Source organism: Zalophus californianus, chromosome X, assembly GCF_009762305.2.
Source record: "Zalophus californianus isolate mZalCal1 chromosome X, mZalCal1.pri.v2, whole genome shotgun sequence".
In the NCBI taxonomy this organism is placed as follows: domain Eukaryota; kingdom Metazoa; phylum Chordata; class Mammalia; order Carnivora; family Otariidae; genus Zalophus; species Zalophus californianus.
The window spans coordinates 114,598,893-114,622,078 of record NC_045612.1 but is presented as its reverse complement, the minus strand read 5'-3'; the positions used below and the strand labels follow the sequence as shown (position 1 = coordinate 114,622,078).

General features: G+C 36.0%; 1 protein-coding gene across 5 annotated transcripts in view; it reads left to right on the top strand.

Annotated features, from left to right (window-relative positions):
* The window catches only part of CDKL5 (cyclin dependent kinase like 5), a 199,815-nt gene that overhangs the window by 63,812 nt on the left and 112,817 nt on the right, over positions 1–23,186 (top strand). For all 5 annotated transcript variants that reach the window (XM_027607968.1, XM_027607972.1, XM_027607971.1 and 2 more), the window contains 2 exons: positions 10,628–10,851; positions 14,347–14,381. In XM_027607968.1, coding sequence (XP_027463769.1) covers positions 10,788–10,851; positions 14,347–14,381 — 99 coding nt within the window. In that variant the 5' untranslated portion in view covers positions 10,628–10,787. The remainder of the gene's footprint in view (positions 1–10,627; positions 10,852–14,346; positions 14,382–23,186) is intronic.

Below are 23,186 nucleotides of genomic sequence, written 5' to 3'. Positions count from 1 at the left end.
GAAGCCCTTTGTGCTTCCCCCCCACTCCCCAATACTTTGTTCTATTCATCTCTTCCATTTGGCTCTTCCTGAGTTAAGTATCCTTTATAATAAACCAGCAATGGTAAGTGATGTGAAATGTTGGGGTTCAGGAGCAAACGATCAAGAAAGAATTCTTGAGACGTCTTCAGTGCAAAAAGGGCAGTTGTATTAAGGCACCGGGAAAGGACCTGTGGGCAGAAAAGAGCTGTACTTGGGTTGTAAGGAGCTGCTGATTATATACTTTCAAGTTTGGAGGAGGTTAGGGATAGTGTAAGTCCCTAAGGAATTTGGAAACAAGGTTTCCAGGACCTTGAGGGGTCATTTACTACTGCCTAGTAAAACCTTAGTCATGAGACCCTTCAGATGTATATCAGTGGGCCATATGTTTGGAGGATTGCTAACATATATCTTGGCAGGGGTGGGGGGAGTAGGGGGGTAGAGATAAAAGAAGTTTCCAAAGGGATTTTTACAGGATCGTGGAGGTTGGGCTAATGTCAAGCTAAGGTTGCTTTTGCCTTTAGCAAAGTATTCATGTTGTGGCAGTTGAGTTCCTGAAGGAAGGTCACTCTCCCTCTCTCGAGTACTTGTCAATGGGCTGTAAATTATAAGGAAGTTTAATTTTTTTTTCTATATTTTGCTTTTGTTCCCCACATCAGTAAGTAAGTGTTTTCCTGAGTTCTGTGAGTCCTTCTAGGAAATTATCAAACCTGAGGAGGAGTTGGTGAGAACCCCCAAAGTTTTAGCCAAATTGGACATAATAGCAGGTGGCCTGGGGACCTGGGACTTGTGACAGGTGTCTGAAGTTAAGTCTGTGGGACCAACCCTTTAAACCTGTGGAGTCTGATGTTAACTCTGGGTTGTTAGTGTTAGAATGGATTGTAGCGACACCCAGATGGTGCCAGAGAATTGGTGTTGGAAGATGCCACATATTTGGTGTCAGGGTCACTTAACCCCAGTTTATAAATGGAAACAAACCATTTATAATGTTTTATAATGTTTTCCCACAACTCAACATTAAGTTAGTATGTGGGAAAGCTGTAATTCAAAAGTCCTGTTAACCATAATTTTGTTTTGTTTTATTTTTTTAATTGTAATTTCCTTGAAGGAAAGAACCTGTCTTTACTTTTAACATACTCAATTTTAATTTATTTTAAATTAAAAAATTTTTATTATGAGTTATGTGTTCAGATCCCTCTCTTTTTTAAAGATTTATTTATTTACTTTAGAGAGAGCAAGCAAGCACGAGCAGGAGGGGTGGAGGGAGAGGGAGAGAGAATCTCAAGCAGACTCCACACTGAGCCTGGAGCCCGACGTTGTGCTGGATCTTACGAACCTGAGATCACCACCCCAGCCGAAACCAAGAGTCTGACACTCAACCAACTCCACCACCTAGGCACTCCTCAGATCTCTTGACCTTAATTGAATACTTTCATCAATTAATTGCCTTGATGGATTGCTTGTAATTTTTACTGTTATTTGTTTGGTCAAAATATTGTTACTCTTCTAAAGTTAGCAGGACAGAGAGCTGACTGAGGAAGTTTAAGATCTTTAGCTTGATTTTCTTAAGTTCCTTCTATGTTTTAAATAGGACACAAATATCTCTAAATAAAAATAACTTCCTCCCAACCCATTTGGAATATATCCCAGACTTTTTCATGCCTTGTGAAGTTGCTGCTGTCTAGTTATCATTACTATTTGTTTTTTCTTTAACATAAGTGACCCTCCCAGGAATAGTTTAATCACCAGATGTTTGGCTAGCAGCATTCTGCTTATTCTGGTTTTGCAGTTTTTCTGAAACAGGCTGAAAGGTAATCATGCCATTCCTTCCCTTGTTCTAAGCTGATTTTGCTCAATTGCTCTTGAAACTTACTTTGGTAAGTGATTTGGAATCATAATGAAAATATGTATTTTATACTGGTCCCAACTTAGGAATTGATGATTTTGATGCTCATTTTGAGTTTGAGAGGTTCTGAGTTTTTAGAAATGAAATTGTGGGATTTGGAAGCTACAAGGGACCTCAGAGATCATCCAACAGAGGAGCTTTATTTTTTTTTTTAACTGAGGAAATGAAAGTTGTCAAGGTCAACTATAAGTCCAATACTTTGCCTTGGTGAGAAAAACCCAGGCTTTAGAATCTCTCTGATGTAATCTCCAGTCTGCAGTCACATCAGTTACAAGGACCAAGGATCTGGATACATAGTAAGGAAGATCAATTTGTGACAGCATTGACACTGTTTAGCCTGGAAGCCGCCTTTGTGAATTTTCCAAATTATTGGCAGTGTTTAAAAACACCTTGATGTCTTCAGGTCCAGTAAAGTCAACCATGTACTTTATACTCTTCAATTAGTAGATTTTTCAGACTTCCAAAAAATAACAATAAATATCCTTTTTCAAATATAATTTTATGTAGAACCAGTATACAAAAGATATAAAGTGGTATTTAATTAGAATACAATTTTAAGTATAATTTTGATTTATTGGAAAATTAGTGAAAACTCAAATTTGTGAAATAGACCTATTTCCCTTCTTTCTCTAGCTTAAAAAAATTGAATGGATATACCACAGTTCATTTATCCAGGCCCCTATTGATGCATACTTAAAGGTTGTTTCCATTTTGCTTTTACAAACAATACTTCTGTGAATTATGTATGCTTATCTGTGTGTGTGTGTGTTTCTGATGATCAATTTCTAGAAATTTAATTGCTGTGTCATTAGAATACGTTTGTTTTTAGTTTTGAAAGATATTATCAAATTAGCCTCCAAAAATTATATTAATGTACATTTCCACCAGCAATGTATGAATAAGCATAATTTCCTCATGCTCTCATCAACACGACATGTTAATTTTGTTTTTTGCTAATCTGAGAAATTGAACCTCACTGTAGTTTTTAAAAGATTGTATTTACTATCTCTGCACCCAGCATGGGGCTTGAACTCACGACCCTGAGATCAAGAATCCCATGCTCTACCGACCGAGCCAGCTACGTACCCTGAATCTCAGTGTAGTTTTAATCTTCAGTTTTCATTATATGTAAAGTTGAGTAACGTTTTATGTGTTTAAGGGCCACGCACCCCGAATCTCAGTGTAGTTTTAATCTTCAGTTTTTATTATATGTAATAAATACATATATTTATTATATACAAACATACACAATGTTTAAGAGCCATTTGTGTTTCCTTTACTGTGAACTATTTGTTCATAGCACTTTAGCACTTTGCCCATTTTATTTATTTATTTATTTTTAAAGATTTATTTATTTTAGATAAAGTGCCTAAGAATGAGCAGGGAGAGGAGCCGGGGGAGAAGGAGAGAAATCCTCAAGCAGACTCCCCGCTGAGCACGGATCCTGACTTGGGGCCTGATCCCAGCACCCCCAGGATCCTGAGATCATGACCTGAGCTGAAATCAAGAGTCATGCTTAACCAAGGGAGCCACCCAGGTGTCTCCCACTTTGCCCATTTTAAAAACTGGGTTTCTTCCTATCTTATTGAGCAGTAGGAATCTTTTATGTGTTAGGATGAACTCTTTGTGATATAAGTTACAAATTCTTTTCCTCAGTTTTTTATTTTTCTTTTCCCTTTGGTTTTTGTTTGTTTCATTTTTTATATATATCTAAATGCAAACTTAACATGGCTAAAGTAGAATCCTGGATTCCCCCCTCCTCCCTTCTTTTAATCTGCTTTTCTAGTTTTCCTCAATCAAGAAACAACCTCCATCTACTCATAGCCCAAACTCCAAATCAAGAAGTTATCCTTGATTTCTCTTTCTTTCTCTCTCTCCATCTTTTTTTTTTTTTTTTTTTTGAGATTTATTCCCTTTTGGGTGTAGGCACTGTGGGGTGGTACAGAGTACAGAGATTTGGAATAAGGCTTTGCAATTTTTTTTAAGTAAACTACCCTCAATGTGAGGCTCAAACTCATGACCCCAACATCAAGAGTCACATACTCTTCCCATTGAGCCAGCCATGCGCCAATCCTTGTTTTCTCTTATAGTTCCCATCTCTAATCCATCCTGAGTTGTATTGGTTTCCCCTCCAAATATATTTCTTAATCTATTCATTTTCTTTATATCCACCAACTAAGTCCATCCTGCCCTAATTCTTCACCTGGGTGTCTGCTGTGGCTTTCCACTTGTGTTATGCCCCCAAACTAGCATCTTCTCTTCCATGTAATGAGCCATCCACTTCTCTGTAGCTTATATGATTTTTTTTCCAAACACATATCATCTGATTGTCATACCACCCCCTGAACCCACCCCTCCCATTGTTCAAACCCTCCTGTGTCTTTTTGTGTCTTATGATAAAGATAATTATAACTATGTAAAATAATCTATTTATCCAGTCTCACCTGGTACTAGCTTATTAACTACGCCACCCCTGCTACCTTTGAGTCTCTTGTCTCTGTCATGTTCCCTTCTGACTTGGGACTTTCACATAAATTGTTCTCTCCTGGAGCATTCCTCCTCCCCCATAAGTTTATGTCTAATCGTCCTACAGATCTTAGCTTACTGGACACTTTCTCTGGAAAAACCAACCTTCCCTAATTAGGTGGCAACCCTCTTACAAGCCCTTGTAGCACCTTATATCTCTTTTCCATAGGACTTATATTTGCAATTTTATGCTTATTGTGTGATTCTTTGATAAACTCCATGAAGTAAGGAGTCTTGTCTGTTTCCTTTACTGGTAAGTTCCTACTGTCTATTCCAGTGCCTAGCATATGGTTAGCTCTCAAGACATTTATTGAATGACTGTTTAATTAAAAGTTCACAGGTGTAGGGGCGCCTGGGTGGCTCAGATGGTTAAGCGTCTGCCTTCGGCTCAGGTCATGATCCCAGGGTCCTGGGATAGAGCCCCACTTCGGGCTCCCTGCTCCTTGGGAGCCTGCTTCTCCCTCTGCCTCTCTCTCTCTCTCTCTGTCTCTCATGAATAAATAAATACAGTCTTTAAAAAAAAAAAGTTCACAGGTGTAGTGTTGTTTACAGAATGTACCATTTTACTCTTTCTGAAAAATGTGACTACTTTTGCTCTAGGCCAGTCTTTTTCATCTTTTCTGTAGGACTTGCCCAATACCACTAAGGTTCAGCAATCTCATCTCTGAAATCTTAAAGCATTTTAGGGATGAAATGTATCTAGGCCAATGGTCTTGATTTCATTTAAATCCTGTGAGTGTTCTTCAACAGTCTTGGACTTCAGTTCCTTCTATCTTTTTTCAGGTGAATGTTAATTTTTTGTTGTTGTTTTTGTTTTTGAGTAGAGGACAGTAACTTAGATCTATTTTTTGATCCACATCAACTCAGCAATATCTAGGTGTGGTCCCCAACTTTTGTAAGTTTATTTTAAAATCAATTATTTGGAATTTGGAGGTCAGGACAAATTATCCCATGGAAACCATGATAAAGTTGATACTTATATATTCATGCAAGTACCTTCAAAACCTTTTTAACCAATAGTGTGTCTTAAATAGTACAATATTGGGGTACCTGGTTGGCTTAATTGAAAGAGCATGCAGCTCTTGTTCTCAGGGTCATGAGTTTGAGCCCCACATGGGGTGTAGGGATTACTTAAGTAAAAACTTAAAAAAAAAAAAGTGCAATATTAGTTTGAACCCTGAATTTCTCTGATCTGAGTTTAGCTCTTTTTTTCAGTCTGAATCATGAGGCCCTCGGAGTCTCAGAAAACTAAAGAGTTCTGTAGGATTGGCAGTGCTTAGGCGAAATATCAAGTAGCTGGGTAGAAGGAGATCCATTGAGTTGTTACTGAATTTCCTACCTTGTGGATGGATTGTAGAGAGTGGGGAGGTAAAGCTACGTTTGGAAGTTTGAAATGTTTATGTTATTAAACTGTGTGTATGTTACTCATGATAGTCAAATATCAGTTGGATTTAATGGAATTGATTTATAGAGAATGGATTGATAAATCACTTTTTCCACTACTGGTAGAATAAAGAAAAATTATTAATTATGGGTGATGTGGTCTCATCTAGGAGGAAAACTAGTGCATTTTCTCCTCACTTATATGCAACACAGAGAAATTCTCCAAGGAGAGTAATTAGGATTTTTTTTTTTTTTTTGCAGGGCTGTGCTTTCCATAGACATGGTTTCTTTCTATACACGGATCATGAGTTTTAAGATGCTTTCAAACCATTTAAACTTTCTTATAACAAGTTTTGTCATGTACCAAATTCATTCCTGTGCAGTTTTCAGTGACAAAATGGTTCTCTCATTTGTATGTACAAAAACAGTGTCAGAGACAAGAACAAAACTCATGATTCAACTGATTTTTGTACTCTCTTTGGGAAGAAGAAAAGACCTGTTGAGATGAAGATTATAATTTCAGCACAAAGGAAACATTCAAGGCCCAGGCAACTCTTAAATTCAATACTAATAATACATGAAATAAATTATAAGCCTTCCATTTCTGTCAGTTCTTGTAGGTACTTGCTTGCCAATACAGAGACAAGTTTGCTTAATTCTAGGTGTATTTCTTAGTGCAGAACACATCTACTTTAAAGTTTATTCTGTTATTTGTTTACAAAGTTAATACTATAAAAAACTCAAGGTTTTTGAGAGATTCTTAGAATTTTCATGTTGGAAGGGATCTTAGAGGACATCTAGTTTAGTGCATGACTTTTCTACCATGGTCAGGCCAAACTGCATCCAGCGGCCTCTTCCTGCCCCCTGCTGGTCCCCTTCTTGTCTGCTATGCTTCAGATCACAGGTCTTTGTTCCTTGAAATTGTCAAGCTCTGTGGGTCTTTGTACTTCTGGAATGCTCTTTACCCATCCCTGTTGCCTGTGGCTTGTTTCTTTACATTAAACAGATTTTGCTCAAATCTCAACTCCTCAGACAGGCCTTTCCCAGGCCACCCTATCTAAAAGAGGGCCGTCCCCGCCCTCCCCCAGTTATCGAAAGACTGTTTTCTTTCCTTTGTAATACTTGTCAGTGCCTGGAATGATCATGTTTATTTGTTTCTTGTCTCTCTCTCCTCATTAGGCTCCATGAGAGCAAGGGCCTTGTCTGTGTTGTTCACTGCTGTATCCTGAAGCATCTAAAGTGGGCTGGCCCACTGCAGCTATCTGACAGATATTTGTAAGAATGCATGAGTAAGATATTTATAAGAATGCATGAGTAACCATTGATGGTTCATCGATGTCCAGTCACTACTGAGCTGACATCTGTCTCCTTTTCACTTGTACCTCTGATCTTAGTTCTTCCCCCTAAAGTAATTCAAATCATCTGCTCTATTCCCTCTTTTTCAAAGAGTCTTCAGACATTTAGATGTCCGCCATCTCTCATCAAAGTTAAACTTGCCCAGTTTTCTTACCAGCTCCTTATCTGGTGTAGTTTTAGAGTGTGGTCATCATCCAGGTTATCCATCACTGAGAGTTTTGGTCACTCAGATAACATGAAACTGTAATTCAGGTCTGTCCAAGGGCTGATTTATTTCTGGTTTCCTTTATCCTACGAGTGTAGCTCTGAGGTTTCTGCTTTAAGTGAGTGGTGGCTTATCAAACTTACTCCTTTTGGCACTCTTGCCTTTGACTTTTGCTTCTGGATTTTTAAAGGTTTTAAGAGCATTTTTTTCTCCCATTTTTTTCTGGATCTTCAAGTGCCTGAGAGCTGAAACCATTTTGGGTGGTTTGGATTACATCTCTGGGTCCTATTCTTTTGACTTGATTTCAGCCAGCTAATTCTTTACAATCTTAAGTCTTCGGGGTTTTTAGGCTGTTTTAAAAAAGTATTTCCTCCTGTATTTGTATTTGTCCTCAAAGGGATTTCATCCAAGTTATTTAGTTAGTTGAAGCTAAAGTATCTGAGTCTTTAGGTCTTAAAAATTACTCAGTGTTATTCATATAAAATTGTAGTGAAATCCAATTTGGCATACAGTTTTTTTTTCAGTATGAATACTGGTAGTTAAAAGACTGCTTTTGACACCGATGTTATGTATTTACCTCACACGTTTGAATTCTGATTCCCAGTTTGCATTACTCAATTTTCATTTCCATATAGATAATAGGTGGGACCAAATGTTCTTTGTATATACTTAGGTACATAACTTTTGGGGGGCTGGGTATTCTTAGTGGGAATGATTTAATTTTTATCTCAAGGTTCCTTTGAAATGAGCCATGCCATTATTGGCAGAGAGTGAGATATTTAAATACTTCCTGGGTGTTCTTCCAAATCAGCTATAGAAAATAAAAGAATAATTCATTTTCAGAAGCACTCTGAGCATTTTTTACCTGTAATGTGACTGACTTAGATCTTCGTTTGGCTGGCTAACTCAAATACCACTTTTTTAGAGAGGTCTCTGAGAAATTTTGCCTTTATGAATGATGTTTATTGTATGTTTTTGTCAGATACTTTATCATGCTATAAACATTTAAAAGCATTTAATTATGGACATGCTGCTCTTTAGAAAGCTTGTATCAGTTTGTATTTCTACCATCAGCATGTGAAAAGGCACACTTCAAGTCAGTACTTTTCCACACCACATGGGTACTCTTATTTTTAAAAAGTTTCAAATTTCATAGGCAGCAAAGAATTTATTGGTTTTGATTTATTTTTTCCTTTTAAACCAATATTTTGTGTTGGTACAGCTGTTATTTTTCATAAAGATGGGATAGTTTTTTTTTGAAAGAAAACTTATTTTTAAATAATTTCAGATTTAGAGAAAAGTTGCATAGATAGTACAAAGAATTTCCTGTTTCATAGACCCTTGACCCAAATTCCCCAAATGTTATCATTTTAATCATTCTTTGTCTCTTCCTCCATACACATGTCCTTATTATTTTTTTCCTGAATGGTGTAAGTTGCAGACTTTATCTCTCAAAATGTTGGTGTTCGTTCTTTTTTTGTTAAATTTTTTTATTAGACTGTCTTATTCTAGAGATTCTGGGCTGCACCTTATTAATTCATCAATTGAACTATTATTGACATAAAACATATTAGTTTCAAGTGTACAACATAGTGATTCGCTATTTGTATATATTGTGAAATGATCACAGTAAGTCTAGTTAACATTCATCACTACGCACAGTTACCAATTTTTATTCCTTGTGATGAGAACTTTAAAGATCTGCTCTCTTAACAACTTTCAAATATATAATATTAACCACAGTCACATGTGGTACATCACTCATAATAATTTTAGTAAAAAAATATTTTTTCTTGTACCGGTTTAATCCAGTCCAGGATCATACATTATATTTAGCTATCACATCTCCTAATCTTCTTTTGTGGAACAGTTACTTGGTTCCCTGTCCTTTATAACTTAGACATTTTTAAAGAATACAGGACAGTTACTTAGTAGAATGTCCTTCAGTTTGGGCTTGTCTGTTTTACCTTTTTGGAAGGAATGCCACAGAAGTGACATTGTGTCGTATCCTATCAGAAGGCATATGATGTTCACTTGTTCTATTATTGACGATGTTAACTTTGATCACTTAATTAAGGTGGTGTCTGGCAGGATTCTTCACTATGAAATTACTATTTTTCCCCTTTTAATTAGTGGGTATTTTGTAGTGGAGCTACTTTGAGACTAGATAATATCCTGTTTTCCATCAAACCTTAAACCACTAGTTTCAGCATATGTTGATGATACTTGCCTGAAATAATTATTACCAGGGTGGTTGCCAAATGGTGATTTTCTAATTCCATCACTACATTTATTATTTGGAATTATACTCTCAGAAAGAGCTTTTCCTTCTCCCTTTATTTATTTATGTAAGTAAGGACTGGTATGTTTTTATTTTATTCTATGGTTTATAATCTACTATTTTCATTTATTTTGTTTAGTTGTTTCTCATTTGACCAGAAGAGACTCCTGTGTCCTTCAGACATGCTCCTGTCATTCTTTGAGCATTACCAGCCTTTCTGGCACCACAAAAGTATATCCTGGGCTCATATTGTACTTTTCCTTGCTCTTGCCTGGGAATCAGCCATTTCTCTGAGGAAGCTGTTTCCTTTTATTGGTGCACTAGCTGTGCTGATGGGATGTTGGAGTGTCATTGCTTCTAGGCCTCCTCAGCAGACAGAGCTATGGAATATATTTATGTGTTGTATGTATATTTACATACACATTTATATCTTTTTCTGCATCTTTATATTAAGAACTGAGCTCCTATGGTTAGCTCTAATTCCAAGCCTTCATCTGTTTCATATTTGTAACTTCTTTTTATGAGAATAAGAAGCCAAACTCTCATTATCCACAATGTATTTATTTACTTACTTGCTCAGTCCGAGAACGCACATAATTTCATACCTCTGTGTAAAAACAAGTATATAAGTATAGTATTTGTTTATAAATAATTTTTTTTTGTTTTTAGCTTGAGGAGAGTGTGTAGTTAAAACATTGTTTTCAAAAGTTGCCTGGAGTTAATTCTTTTCCTCCTGACTACCCTTCCCCCCTTCAATGTGGTTATGTTACTCATTTCAAATACAGTTAGGTACATTTGTTCTTGTTCCATTTTGGGTTCTTCTCTCTTACTATTTTTTCTTTTCTTTTAAGTATATGAAACATTAACATTTAAAAAAACTGTACAAAATAATAGGATAGATTATTAGAGTGCTGAATATAAAACTTAATGGCTTTTTTCTTTTCTCTTTCAGGGAATCATTTAATACTTCACATTAGAACAAATATGTGAAAGTCCCTGCCAACCTGTGAGAATTTCTTCCTTCGACATTTTGGTTCTACTTCACAACTTTCTTAGAAGTTCTTTCTTGATGCCATGTTCTGTGGCTTGCATCAAAAGAGGAGTTTGTCTTCATGAAGATTCCTAACATTGGTAATGTGATGAATAAATTTGAGATCCTTGGGGTTGTAGGTGAAGGTAAGTTTAGCATTCCTTGAGTTTCTGAGCAATGTATGTAATTATACCTACCACTGAAAAAGTTACTAATTCAGATCCTGTTAATTTTACCTATATTAATTCAGATATGTGCTTAAGTGAAATATTAAAAATAAAATTGTGCTATTTGGGTTTTATTCTCCAATTGAAAGTGAATATTTTAAAGCCCTTTAAAATTTAATAAATCAGATATTTCTTAAGGCTGCCTTCATTTCTTTTTTTTTTTTTTAAAGATTTTATTTTTTTTTAAGTAATCTCTACACTGAAGGTGGGGCTCAAACTCACAACCCCGAGGTCAAGAGTTGCATGCTCTTCTGACTGAGCCAGCCAGGTTTCCCAAGGCTGCTTTCATTTCATTGTTTTCATTAGCAATTATGGTTTCATAGTCTATAATTTTTTGTTACATTTTATTTTTATATCAAGTTTATTTTGGATAACTTAAAATTTATTTGTATAAGTTAAATTTTGCTTAATACATGGTAAATAAGTGAATAACTTCTATTTGTCTTTGAGAATGACAAACCACATTTTTATAAATTCTGAGGCACACAACTTGGTTATATTTTAACATTTCTAAAATCAGGATGTGAGTTATAATCCATAGCATGTCATGGTTTAATTGGCAGTTCTTTTTCCCACATAGTAGTACATAAAATAATGCTTATGATTAATGACATCATTAATTTGATGAAGTATGGTAATTCATTTTTCATAAGACTTCTTGATTTTCCTTCTTCCTTTTTTTTTTTTTTTAAAGATTTTATTTATTAGAGCAGGAGAGAGCACAAGTGGAGGGGAGGGGCAGAGGGAGAGGGAGAAGCCAACTCCCCACTGAGCAGGGAGCCCCATGTGTGGGGTCGATCACAGGACCCTGGGATCATGACCTGAGCAAAGGCAGATGCTTAACCCACGGAGCCATCCAGGTGCCCCCCTGATTTTTCATTCTTAGTAATTTTTGCTTTTGACTTAAAGATAACTTTATGGAGATTTTGAGAAATGATTCTGTTAACAGGGTATGAGTAATTATAATTATGGTTTCTTAGCATTTATTTTTTTAGAGGGGGAAGGGAGGAGGAGGAGGGGCAGAGTGAGAGGGAGAGAGAGAGAATCTTAAGCAGCCTTCACACCCGGCCTGGAGCCCAGTGTGGGGCTTGATCTCATGACCACTTGAGCGGAATCAAGAGTTAGAGGCTTAACTGACTGAGCCACCCAGGCGCCCCTAGCATTTATATCTTTAAAGCAAATGTTATAAAAATTTTTATTTTATGAATTTTCAAATGTGAATTTTAAAAGAAGTTTTGAAGATTTACCTGTGAACAGCAAAGCTGTTCTAGATTTTAATATTAAGTAGTTAAATCCTTTTCAAATAAAGAGAAACAATTAAAATACAGTCTGGGTGACTGGGCGGTGCAGTCGGTTAAGTGCCTGATTTTGGTTTCGACTCAGGTTGTGATCCTCAGGGTTATGAGATCGAGGCCCGCATTGTGCCCTGTGCTGGGCACGGAGTCTGCTTGGGATTCTCTCTCCCTTTCCTTCTGCCCCTCCCCCTGTGCTCTTGTTCTCTCTCCATCTCTCTCTCTCTCTCTAAAGTAAATAAATAAATCTTAAAAAAAAAATACAGTCTAATTGGGTGCTTGTTTTAAGGTCTGAAGTTGAAACCATATAAAAAGGATGGATCCAAAAAAGGAAAAGGAATGGATCCTTCTCCCTTCACCAGTCAACTCCTTTTCCTTTTCTTCATTGATAGCAATTATGTAAATAAAATTCATTCTTTTTCTTTTTTTTAGTAATTTCTTTTTTAAAAGATTTTATTTATTTGAGAGAGAGAGAGAGAACACAGAGGGAGAGTGACAGGGAGAAGCAGACTACCCACTGAGCAGGGAGCCCTATGTGGGGCTCTATCCCAGGACCCTGAGATCATGACCTGAGCTGAAGGCAGACACTTAATCGACTGAGCCACCCTGGCACCCCAATAAAATTCATTCTTGATATCTTATCTACTGTTTTATATAGCTGCCGTTTTTTGTTTTTTCCCAAAGTGTTATAATTAGAAACTAATGCAGTAAAGCTACTGATAGGAGCCAGTCAGCTCATAGGGTGTAACAGGGTTGGAATGTTTCAAATTCTGGGCCCCAGTTTTTATGGATCACAACCTTCGTTTTCTTAGTATACCTGTAGGTGATCATCTCCTTAGGAATTAGCTCAGATTAACTAAACTACTAGACTGCTCAGAATATGTCAGTTTTAGTTATAGTCAGAACCATCATTGCTATATACCTTAGATGCTTTTTGGCTAAGAAATACATATATATTATGGAAATTAAAAACTGTCTAGTAAACTCTGCATTCCTGTAGCCTGGGCAATGTATTTTCACTCCATAGAAAAACTGGCATGAGCAGTTAAAATGGGATTGAAGGATTGCCTGGTGATTGTGGAATTAAGTTGGACGGTTGTAGTAGCTGATTCCATCCTGACTATGATAATAAGATTCATCCATCTCCACCAAAGTGAAGGAGACTTGTTCCGGTTCTCCAGATTCTGTTTGAGACACATTTCCCAATTTCATCTCTCTGAAGTTCCCTGTCATAGATGTATGCAGACTTTGTCTGTCTGTTAATGTTCTTGACATTTCTACAAACCTCAAGTTACTGTACATTACAGTTTGATTCTGCTAATTAGGTTGTCACAGTTTAACTCTAACCTCAGTTTCCTGGGTACCTTGCTGTCAACTCTGTTCTGCCTCTAAAGAAGTTTTTCGGCTAGGTAAGAGGATAAGTAACCCAAACTGTAGTGATGAATCTCATCAAAGTATGCCAAAGGAAGTGGAAGTGCTTGGCTATAAATGGCCAGAAAGCCTTGGACTACTTATGGTCTGTGCCTTTGCACTGAGTCTTTATTTATGGCAAAAATGTAGCAATTCCTACTAGTTATTAATTGGAATGCTTAGGCCTGTATTATTCTGCCAGTCAGAAAAGACATTCCAGTGTCCTGGAAGAGTACTTAAATGTCTCCTAGGACTGAGAACATATTTGGTAGGCTTGTACCTGAGCTTACTATTGGGAAACAATTAGCTTTTAAATTTTACGTTTTCTACAGTCTTTTGAGTTGTTTTGTTTTGTTTTTTTTTCATTTACTCTTAAAGTTCTTATGTCCAAATCTTGTCTCCAGTAATTTTAAGCTTAAATTTAAAATGTTTCAAGTGAAGTTTTCTTTAAAAAGAGAAACATTTAAAAATATTTGTTGGGTAAATGAGTTGCTTATACTCTTGTTTTATAAAAAAAAATATATACTAAATATCCACATTTTGTTTGTATGAGGCTCATTGCATTATCACTGCAGGGTATTGTCATTTTAGGAACCATTAAAACCAATAAAATCATATACTGATAGCCAATATAAATGTAATAGAACTTTTATTTCTCTAAGAGCTATGGTTTGTATATGTGCCCCTAATTTTTTATTTGTTTTTATTGTAGGAGCCTATGGAGTTGTACTTAAATGCAGACACAAGGCAAGTACATGGTTTTTAAAAAGAAAATAATGTATATGTTTAACTGTTTAGAAACTAATGTATTGTTCTGTGCATGTGGGCATATAATTAAAACTGTCTTCTGGCTATGATAATGATGCTTAATGAAGTAGAATGAACATAGAAAAAGACTACTTTTGGACAAGCTTTATCATGATTAGGTAGTCATTAGTTATTTGTAGTCATATGCTGTTTTTTTCTCAACTGACCTAGTGTATAGGTGAAAAGCTTCCATTAGAAAAGGTGATATAGAAGAAATCAAGGTAGTGACAGATTTATGTTCAAGTACTTATGAGCAAGAAGAAGTTTCATTCAGTCATTATTTTTCATGTAGACCCAATAACTTACATTGCTTGGTAGATCTGAATCCAGACTTCGAAAGGTACCAGATAGGTGTTTGGTTATGAAATAGGGCTTCAGATAATAGTGTATGATTATCATTATTGGTTATAGTTGATCACCCTTGAATAGCCTTGAAATGGATCTTACTATATAGATTATTTGACTGTTATACTAATCACCAATTATTCAGGGAAGTTATTTCAGGATTCCCATAGCTGCTGCTCAGTGATAAAGCATGTTTTACTCAGAGACTAACTTTAAGGTGGCAAGTGTTGCAGCTGTAACAATTTTAAATGTTAGGTTAAATATTTTCCTGTTATGGTACACCTAGTCTGAGTATTAGTATCTGGCCTTATGCTATTTTGTGTATAATTTTGTTAAGACCAAAGATTAAAGTTTTTTGTGACATTTTCTAATGGAATTATTTATATCTGAGATGAGCATAATTTAAACTCTCAAATCTGTCATAACATATATGTATGTGTATATATGCATAAATAAAGAAGATACCAGTTTTACGTTTTTTCTTTCCTGTTGTACAAAATAGTATGTTTTGGATATAAGGCTTCATGACAGTTGATATATTTTTGGGTTTTAGATCATAAATCTCTTCAATTAATTTTCTATTCTTAAAATTGGGTGTTCAAAGTATCTTATGTTGGTAATAGTTATCTGAAGATCTCTGCCAGTAAATCCTCAAAAAATGGTTTGAGGGGCGCCTGGGTGGCTCAGATGGTTAAGCATCTGCCTTCGACTCAGGTCATGATCCCAGGGTCCTGGGATCGAGCCCCACATTGGGCTCCTGGCTCAGCAAGGAGCCTGCTTCTCCCTCTCCCTCTGCCTCTCGCCCTGCTCATGCTCTTTTTCTCTCTCTCTCTCTGTATCTCTGTGTCTCAAGTGAATAAATAAAATCTTAAAAAAAATTGGTTTGAATACTGTGGTTATTGATTTAGGATGATTAAGAATTTAAAATAATAAATTAAACATAATCAAAATAAATTTAGCACCTTGAAAACCTCATTAAGGAATATTACTGCAGTTGGAAATTAAATGAAAAGCTCTCTAATGAATTGCTATACTGTTAATGAGTTGCCTTGAGTTATAATACATTTCTGAAGCTTTAAAAAAATAAAATTCCTTGGTGGATACTACTCAGGGGAAATAGGTTGTAAATTTGAATCTTTAAATAAACATAATACTTCCTTTTATACCATGGTTCTGTTTATGTAGCATAATAAATCAGTTCTTAATCTTAATCTTTGAGTTTTAAAATTGAAAGATTTCTGATACATAATGGAAATCTTCTGTTTTCTCTCAGTCTTGTCCCACTTCTTCCTATGACTGTTTCCCCTATACTTTTTTTTTGACCTTATCTAAGCTCTCTTTGTGCCTTTTATGTAAAAGTAATAAACTTTACTAGTTGAATATATTTTTATCTTTCCATGTGTCTGGTTTATTCATGTATGAAGATATGTTTGTTACCTTTATCTGGTTCTCATAGTGCACACTGTTAATCCCAGCAAGATGGGCCCATAATTAAAGTAGATGAGAACAGGTTATCTCTGCTCTTGGGAAACCAACTCTAAACATGAACTCAGATTCCTAGGGCAGTTTGAATTAAAAGGACGAATAAACCATAGTTTTCTTGCTCTTGTCTGGCTTACGGTCTGAAGAGGTAGAAGAAGAGATACTTGAAAAAACCCATGAGGTTGCTGCAAATGACATTGCATCTAAAAAATATCTCTTTGCACTGTCCTTCACTAAATGAGGGACTCACAGACCAGCCCTCCAAGTATTGTTGCTTTTTCCTTTACATGCATCTAAAAAGATATTGCTAGATGGAAAATGTAAAGCTAAATTAGTGCCTACCTCAAAGTACTATAAAACTCTTTTTAGAATCTGAAACTGTTTAGTCATTAGACTTGTTAGAGATATATCCTCTTTTCACCTAGAATCAGAGCTTTAGTCTTTTCTGCATTATCCAAAAAGAGAGAATTTGATGCTTCTAAGATTTACCCTTTGGGATCAAACAAATGGACTACTATGAAATCTCATGTTATATTTAAAAATGGATATAATCCTCCCTGTTGTACCCATGATATGTAAAATAATCATACCTATCTATTTTGAATAGCTTTTATTTATTATTATTTTTTAAGATTTTATTTATTTATTTGACAGAGAGAGGGAACACAAGCAGGGGGAGTGGGAGAGGGAGAAGCAAGCTTCCCGCAGAGCAGGGAGCCCGATGCAGGGCTCGATCCCAGGACCCTGGGATCATGAGCTGAGCCGAAGGCAGACGCTTAACAACTGAGCCACCCAGGCCGCTTGAATAGCTTTTAAAGACTTAATGAAACGCTTATAAAAATGTATAAATCAGGTCTGTATGATTACGTATGCGTAGGTACGTGTGATCACTTATGCATCATTTTGATCTCTTTTGGATAAGGTTAGCTGTGGGTGTATATATAATTAAATAATTCCTAGTGCATTATATATTTGAGCAAGTATGAAAGAAAGTTATTGTTTTAAATCATATACTGTTGCAAGAAATTTAGAGGTCATGTTTATAAACAAATGTATCTTGTCTATTGTGAACACAAAGTGGTATTGGGTTATTCTAGGCCAAAGACCATACTTATTAATTTTCTGAAACAAATGCTGCACAATTAAAAAAGAAATACATAACTGTACTCTTTTTCACAGCTTCTGTTTATTGTATATGTGCACATTGGCATATATATGAAAATTCTTAGCAGTAAGTGTTAAGCTACTTACAGCACCTTAGGACTACTCAACATTTGGAAGAAGTTCTCATTTGGACCTTTACTCTCCAGATATGCATTGCTGGTTCTCTTTTTATTTGCATATCTGCTTTGAAGTGCTTATGCATATTTTATAGCATACTTTTCTTTGCAGAAACTCAGAGAGGTCATCCTTACAACAAAGTAGGGCAAATGGAATGTAGTGACATAGGGAGATGTGATTAGAACTGGAGACAAGGCTTTGTGCAGCCTGATTGAGAGAGGTTGGGGGTAATGCTAATTGATCCTAGGACAAGGAAGTGGTGATTCATGTATTTTCTTTCCTGTGGCTGCGGTTGACATGAGAAATTTTTGTTTGTTTTGAAGTGGTAGGTGACATATAGCTAATTATACAAAGGCATGAAGAATCTAGCATTGGGGTAGAGTGTAGAAGTATTTAATACATAATAAAGTTGACTTAAATTATAGAACCAAAAATGAAGGCCACTGTAGAGAGCTGTTGTAGAGTACCAGGTCCCTGTGGAAGGATTAGAGATGATCTCAGGGGTTTGTGCTAAACTGAAAAATCACTGCTATTATTTATATGACTTACAAACTTATAAAGGGTTTGTAAGTTTTGGGGGAGAAATAATGAGTTTGGCTTTCATAAAAAAGAATAAAATGGCAGCAGAATACCAAACCTGATAATAAATACCACATATTGAGCATCTAACGTATGCCAGCTAACTCTGCTAGATGTTGTCCATTTACTACTCGCAACAGCCCTACTCTTACATCATTTTACAGATAAGAAAGCGGAGTCATTAGAGAGGTTCTGTGTTAGGGCCAAGATTATGCAGCTAAGAAGTGGTGGAACCAGGCGTCGTCTGATTCCAGAAATCACTAACTTGAGCATAACTGTGAAATGTTATGGACCTTCCAAGAGGGGGTGCAGAGCAGAGTTAAGGGCATGCCTTAAATAGTCCTACTGAAAGGAGTGGGAGGCAGACATCTAGAAAGCAAGGAAGAAAGATTTTAAAAAAATGGTACTCACCAACAGTGTTAAAATCCATAAAAAGATCCATGATGATAAGGATTGAGGGATGAGAAAACCCATTTCATTTAATATTGTCATTTATTGATGACCCCTTTAAGTGAAATGGTACATTGAATGCCAAATTGCAGGAGGTTAAGGAGAGAGCAGGTTGAGAAAATCCAGATTGTGCCATTTTTCTCTTTTGAGAGTTGAGAAATTGAGATTGAGAGTAGTAGGAGGAATAGATGTGATTAAATATTCACTAGTCAGGAATACCCATATTTTGCCCCACTAAAAGGCATTCTTGGGTTATTAATCACTTATGCACAATTTGTCTTTGCTATAAGGGTTCATTTTTAGCATGCATTATATATTTTGAATTACTGATTCCTGTTTTTCTTTTTCAGATTAATTTTGTTTTCTACCAAAAAGCTGAATGGTGATTCGGTCATTTTTAAAAATAAAAAACTGAACTATTTTAAGCAGATACTTGAGGGAAAAGTCAATGAACCATCACCAGTTTAACAGATTATTTATAGTGTGCCATCTAAAATCGTACTGTTATTTTCTACTAAAAATAAATGTTGTTTCAGCTTTTTTCCACATTATATGAAAGAAGCCTTAAAAATTTTTTTTAGATTTAAGTTTTACAAGTGAATTGAACTTTTAAAACACAACTTAAAAGAGATGAATCAACAATGGCAAACTGAATATATGGGATTAATTATATTATTTTCTTTGCCATTACTTTCCTCCTCATTTAAATATAAGTAGGATGTGGATTCCTGCTGCTTGTGTACAAAATTTCTACCATTTGAAGAAAATTAGAGGCTTGGGTTTTTAATAAAGATTGTAAGTAGCTGGAAATATTTCAGTATTATTTCACCATAATCATTTTTTTTTTAAGTAATCACACTTTTCTAAATGACTTTAATTTACTGCAGGTTATGGAGATTAACACGATGCCACTGTTCAGCTGGACTTTGGGTCAGGAACAAAGATCATAGGAATTATTAGTGGGGGAAGATATCTTCTGTCTACTCTTAAAGGGGCACTCATAGAACCATTACTTCTGTGTGGGTTCCTCTCTTGACCTAGCTTTTCTTGCTGATCCAATTAATTGTAGAACAGTTTCTGAAACACTGTGAAAGTCTTATCAAAATCATACTTCTTTGTATTATAATATTCTGTATTTCAGATTCTGCTATTCTTTAAAAATTATTTTTAATTTAAATTTAATTATCATATAATGTATTATTAGTTTCAGAGGTAGAGTTCAGTGATTCATCAGTCTTATATAATACCCAGTGCTCATTACATCACATGCCCTCCTTAATGTCCATCACCCATTTACCCCATCCCCCCACCCTCTCCCCTCCAGCAACCCTCAGTTTGTTTCCTATGAATAAGAGTTTCTTATGGTTTGTCTCCCTCTCTGATTTCGTCTTGTTTTATTTTTTCCTCTCTTCCCCTATGATCCTCTGTTTTGTTTCTTAAATTCCACATATGAGTGAAATCATATAATTGTCTTTCTCTGATTAACTTATTTTGCTTAGCACAATACCCTCTAATTCCATCCATGTCATTGGAAATGGCAAGATTTCATTTTTTGATGGCTGAGTAGTATTCCATTGTGTGTGTGTGTGTGTGTGTGTGTGTACATATATATATATACACACATATATACATCTTCTTTATTCATTCATTAGTGATTGGACATTTGGGCTCTTTCCATAGTTTGGCTATTGTGGACATTCCTGCTATAAACACTAGGTTGCAGGTGCCCCTTCGGATCACTACATTTGTATCTTTGAGGTAAATACCCAGTAGTGCAATTGCAGGGTCATAGGATAGCTCCAGTTTCAACTTTTTGAGGAACCTCCATATGGTTTTCTAGAGTGGTTGCACCAGCTTGCATTCCCACCAACAGTGTAGGAGGGTTCCCCTTTTTCCACATCCTTGCCAACATCTGTCGGTTCCTGAGTGGTTAATTTTAGCCATTCTGACTGTTGTGAGGTGGTGTCTTGTGGTGTTGATTTGTATTGCCCTGATGCTGAGTGATGTTGAGCATTTTTTCATGTGTCTGGTGGCCATTTGTGCGTCTTCTTTGGAGAAATGTCTGTTCATGTCTTTGTTCTTTGGGTGTCACCCAAAGAACAGCAAGAATTTCCTTGCTGGTTATGGGTCTGTTCGGTTTTCTCTTCTATATATAGATTCTATAAAGAATCTATAAGTTCTTTATAGATTTTCGGTACTAGACCTTTATCTGATATGTCATTGCAAATATCTTCTCCCATTCTGTCAGTTTTCTTTTGGTTTTGTTGACTGTTTCCTTTGCTGTGCAAAAGCCTTTTGTCTTGATGAAGTCCCAGTAGTTCATTTTTACCTTTGTTTCCCTTATTTTTGGAGACGTGTCTAGCAAGAAATTGCTACGGCCATGGTCACAGAGGTTACTGCCTCTGTTCTTCTCTAGGATTTTGATGGATTCATATCTCATGTTTAGGTTTTTCATCCATTTTGAGTCTATTTTTGTGAATAGTATAAGGAAATGGTCCAGTTTCATTCTTCTGCATGTGGCTGGCCAATTTTCCCAACACCATTTGTTGAAAAGACTGTCTTTTTTCCATTGGATATTCTTTCCTGCTTTGTCCAAGATTAGTTGACCATAGAGTTGAGGGTCCATTTCTGGGTTCTCTATTCTGTTCCATTGATCTTTATGTCTGTTTTTGTGCCAGTACCATACCGTCTTGATGATTATAGCTTTATAATAAAGCATGAAGTCCAGAATTGTGATGCCACCAGCTTTGGTTTTCTTTTTCCACATTCCCTTGGGTATTCGGGGTCTTTTCTGGTTCCATACAAATTTTAGGATTATTTGTTCCAGCGCTGTGAAAAAAGTTGATGGTGTTTTGATAGGGATTGCATTGAATGTATAGATTGCTCTAGGTAGCATAGACATTTAACAATATTTGTTCTTCCAATCCATGAAAATGGGACGTTTTCCCATTTCTTTGTGTCTTCCTCAGTTTCTTTCATGAGTGTTCTATAGTTTTCTGAGTACCGATCCTTTGCCTCTTTGGTTAGGTTTATTCCTAGGTATCTTACGGTTTTGGGTGCAATTGTAAATGGGATCGACTCCTTAATTTCTCTTTCTTCTGTCTCATTGTTAGTGTATAGAAATGTGACTGATTTCTGTGCACTGATTTTATATCCTGCCACATTGCTGAATTCCTGTGAGTTCTAGCAATTTTGGGGTGGAGTCTTTGGATTTTCTACATAGAGTATCATGTCATCTGCGAAGAGTGAGAATTTGACTTCTTTGCTGATTTGGATGCATTTTATTTTTGTTGTCTGTTTGCTGAGGCTAGGACTTCTAGTACTATGTTGAACAGCAGTGGTGATAGTGGACATCCCTGCCATGTTCTTGACCTTAGGAGAAGAGCTCTCAGTGTTCCCCATTGAGAATGATATCACTGTGGGCTTTTTGTAGATGGCTTTTATGATATTGAGGTATGTTCCCTCTATCCCCACACTGTGAAGAGTTTTAATCAAGAAAGGATGCTGTACTTTCTCAGATGGTTTTTCTGCATCTATTGAGATGATCATATGGTTCTTGTCCTTTGTTTTATTTATGTAGTGTATCACATTGATTAATTTGTGGATGTTGAACCACTCTTGCAGCCCAGGAATAAATCCCACTTGGTTGTGGTGAATCATCATTTTAATGTACTGTTAGATCCTATTGGCTAGTATCTTGGTGAGAATTTTTGCATCCATGTTTTTCAGGGATATTGGTCTGTAATTCTCCTTTTTGGTGGGGTCCTTGGTTTTGGGGATCAAGGTAATGCTGGACTCAGAATGAGTTTGGAAGTTTTCCTTCCATTTCTATTTTTTGAAACCGCTTCAGAAGAATAGGTATTAATTCTTCTTTAAATGTTTGGTAGAATTCCCCTGGGAAGCCATTTGGCCCTGGGCTCTTGGTTGTTGGGAAATTTTTGATTACTGCTTCAATTTCCTTGCTGGTTATGGGTCTGTTCGGTTTTCTGTTTCTTCCTGTTTCAGTTTTGGTAGTTTATATGTCTCTAGAAATGCATCCATTTCTTCCAGATTGCCTAAGTTGTTGGCATATATTGCTCATGATATGTTCTTAATAATTGTTTGTTTTTCTTTGGTGTTGGTTCTGATCTCTCCTTTTTCATTGATGATTTTATTAATTTGGGTCCTTTCTCTTTTCTTTTTGGTAAGTCTGGCCAGGAGTTTATCAGTCTTATTAATTCTTTCAAAGATCCAACTTCTTGTTTCGTTGATCTGTTCTATTCTTTTGGTTTCTATTTTCTTGATTTCTGCTCTAATCCTTATTATTTCTCTTCTCCTACTGGGTTTAGGCTTTATTTCCTGCTCTTTCTCCAGCTCCTTTAGGTGTAAGTTTATGTTGTGTATTTGAGACCTTTCTTGTTTCTTGAGGAAGGCTTGTATTGCTATATACTTCCCTCTCAAAGATTTTGAACAGTTGTGTTTTCATTTTCATTTGTTTCCATGAATTTTTTAAATTCTTCTTTAAATTCCTGGTTGACCCATTCATTCTTTAGCAGGATACTCTTTAGCCTCCATGTATTTGAGTTCTTTCCAAATTTCCTCTTGTGATTGAGTTCCAGGTTCAAAGCA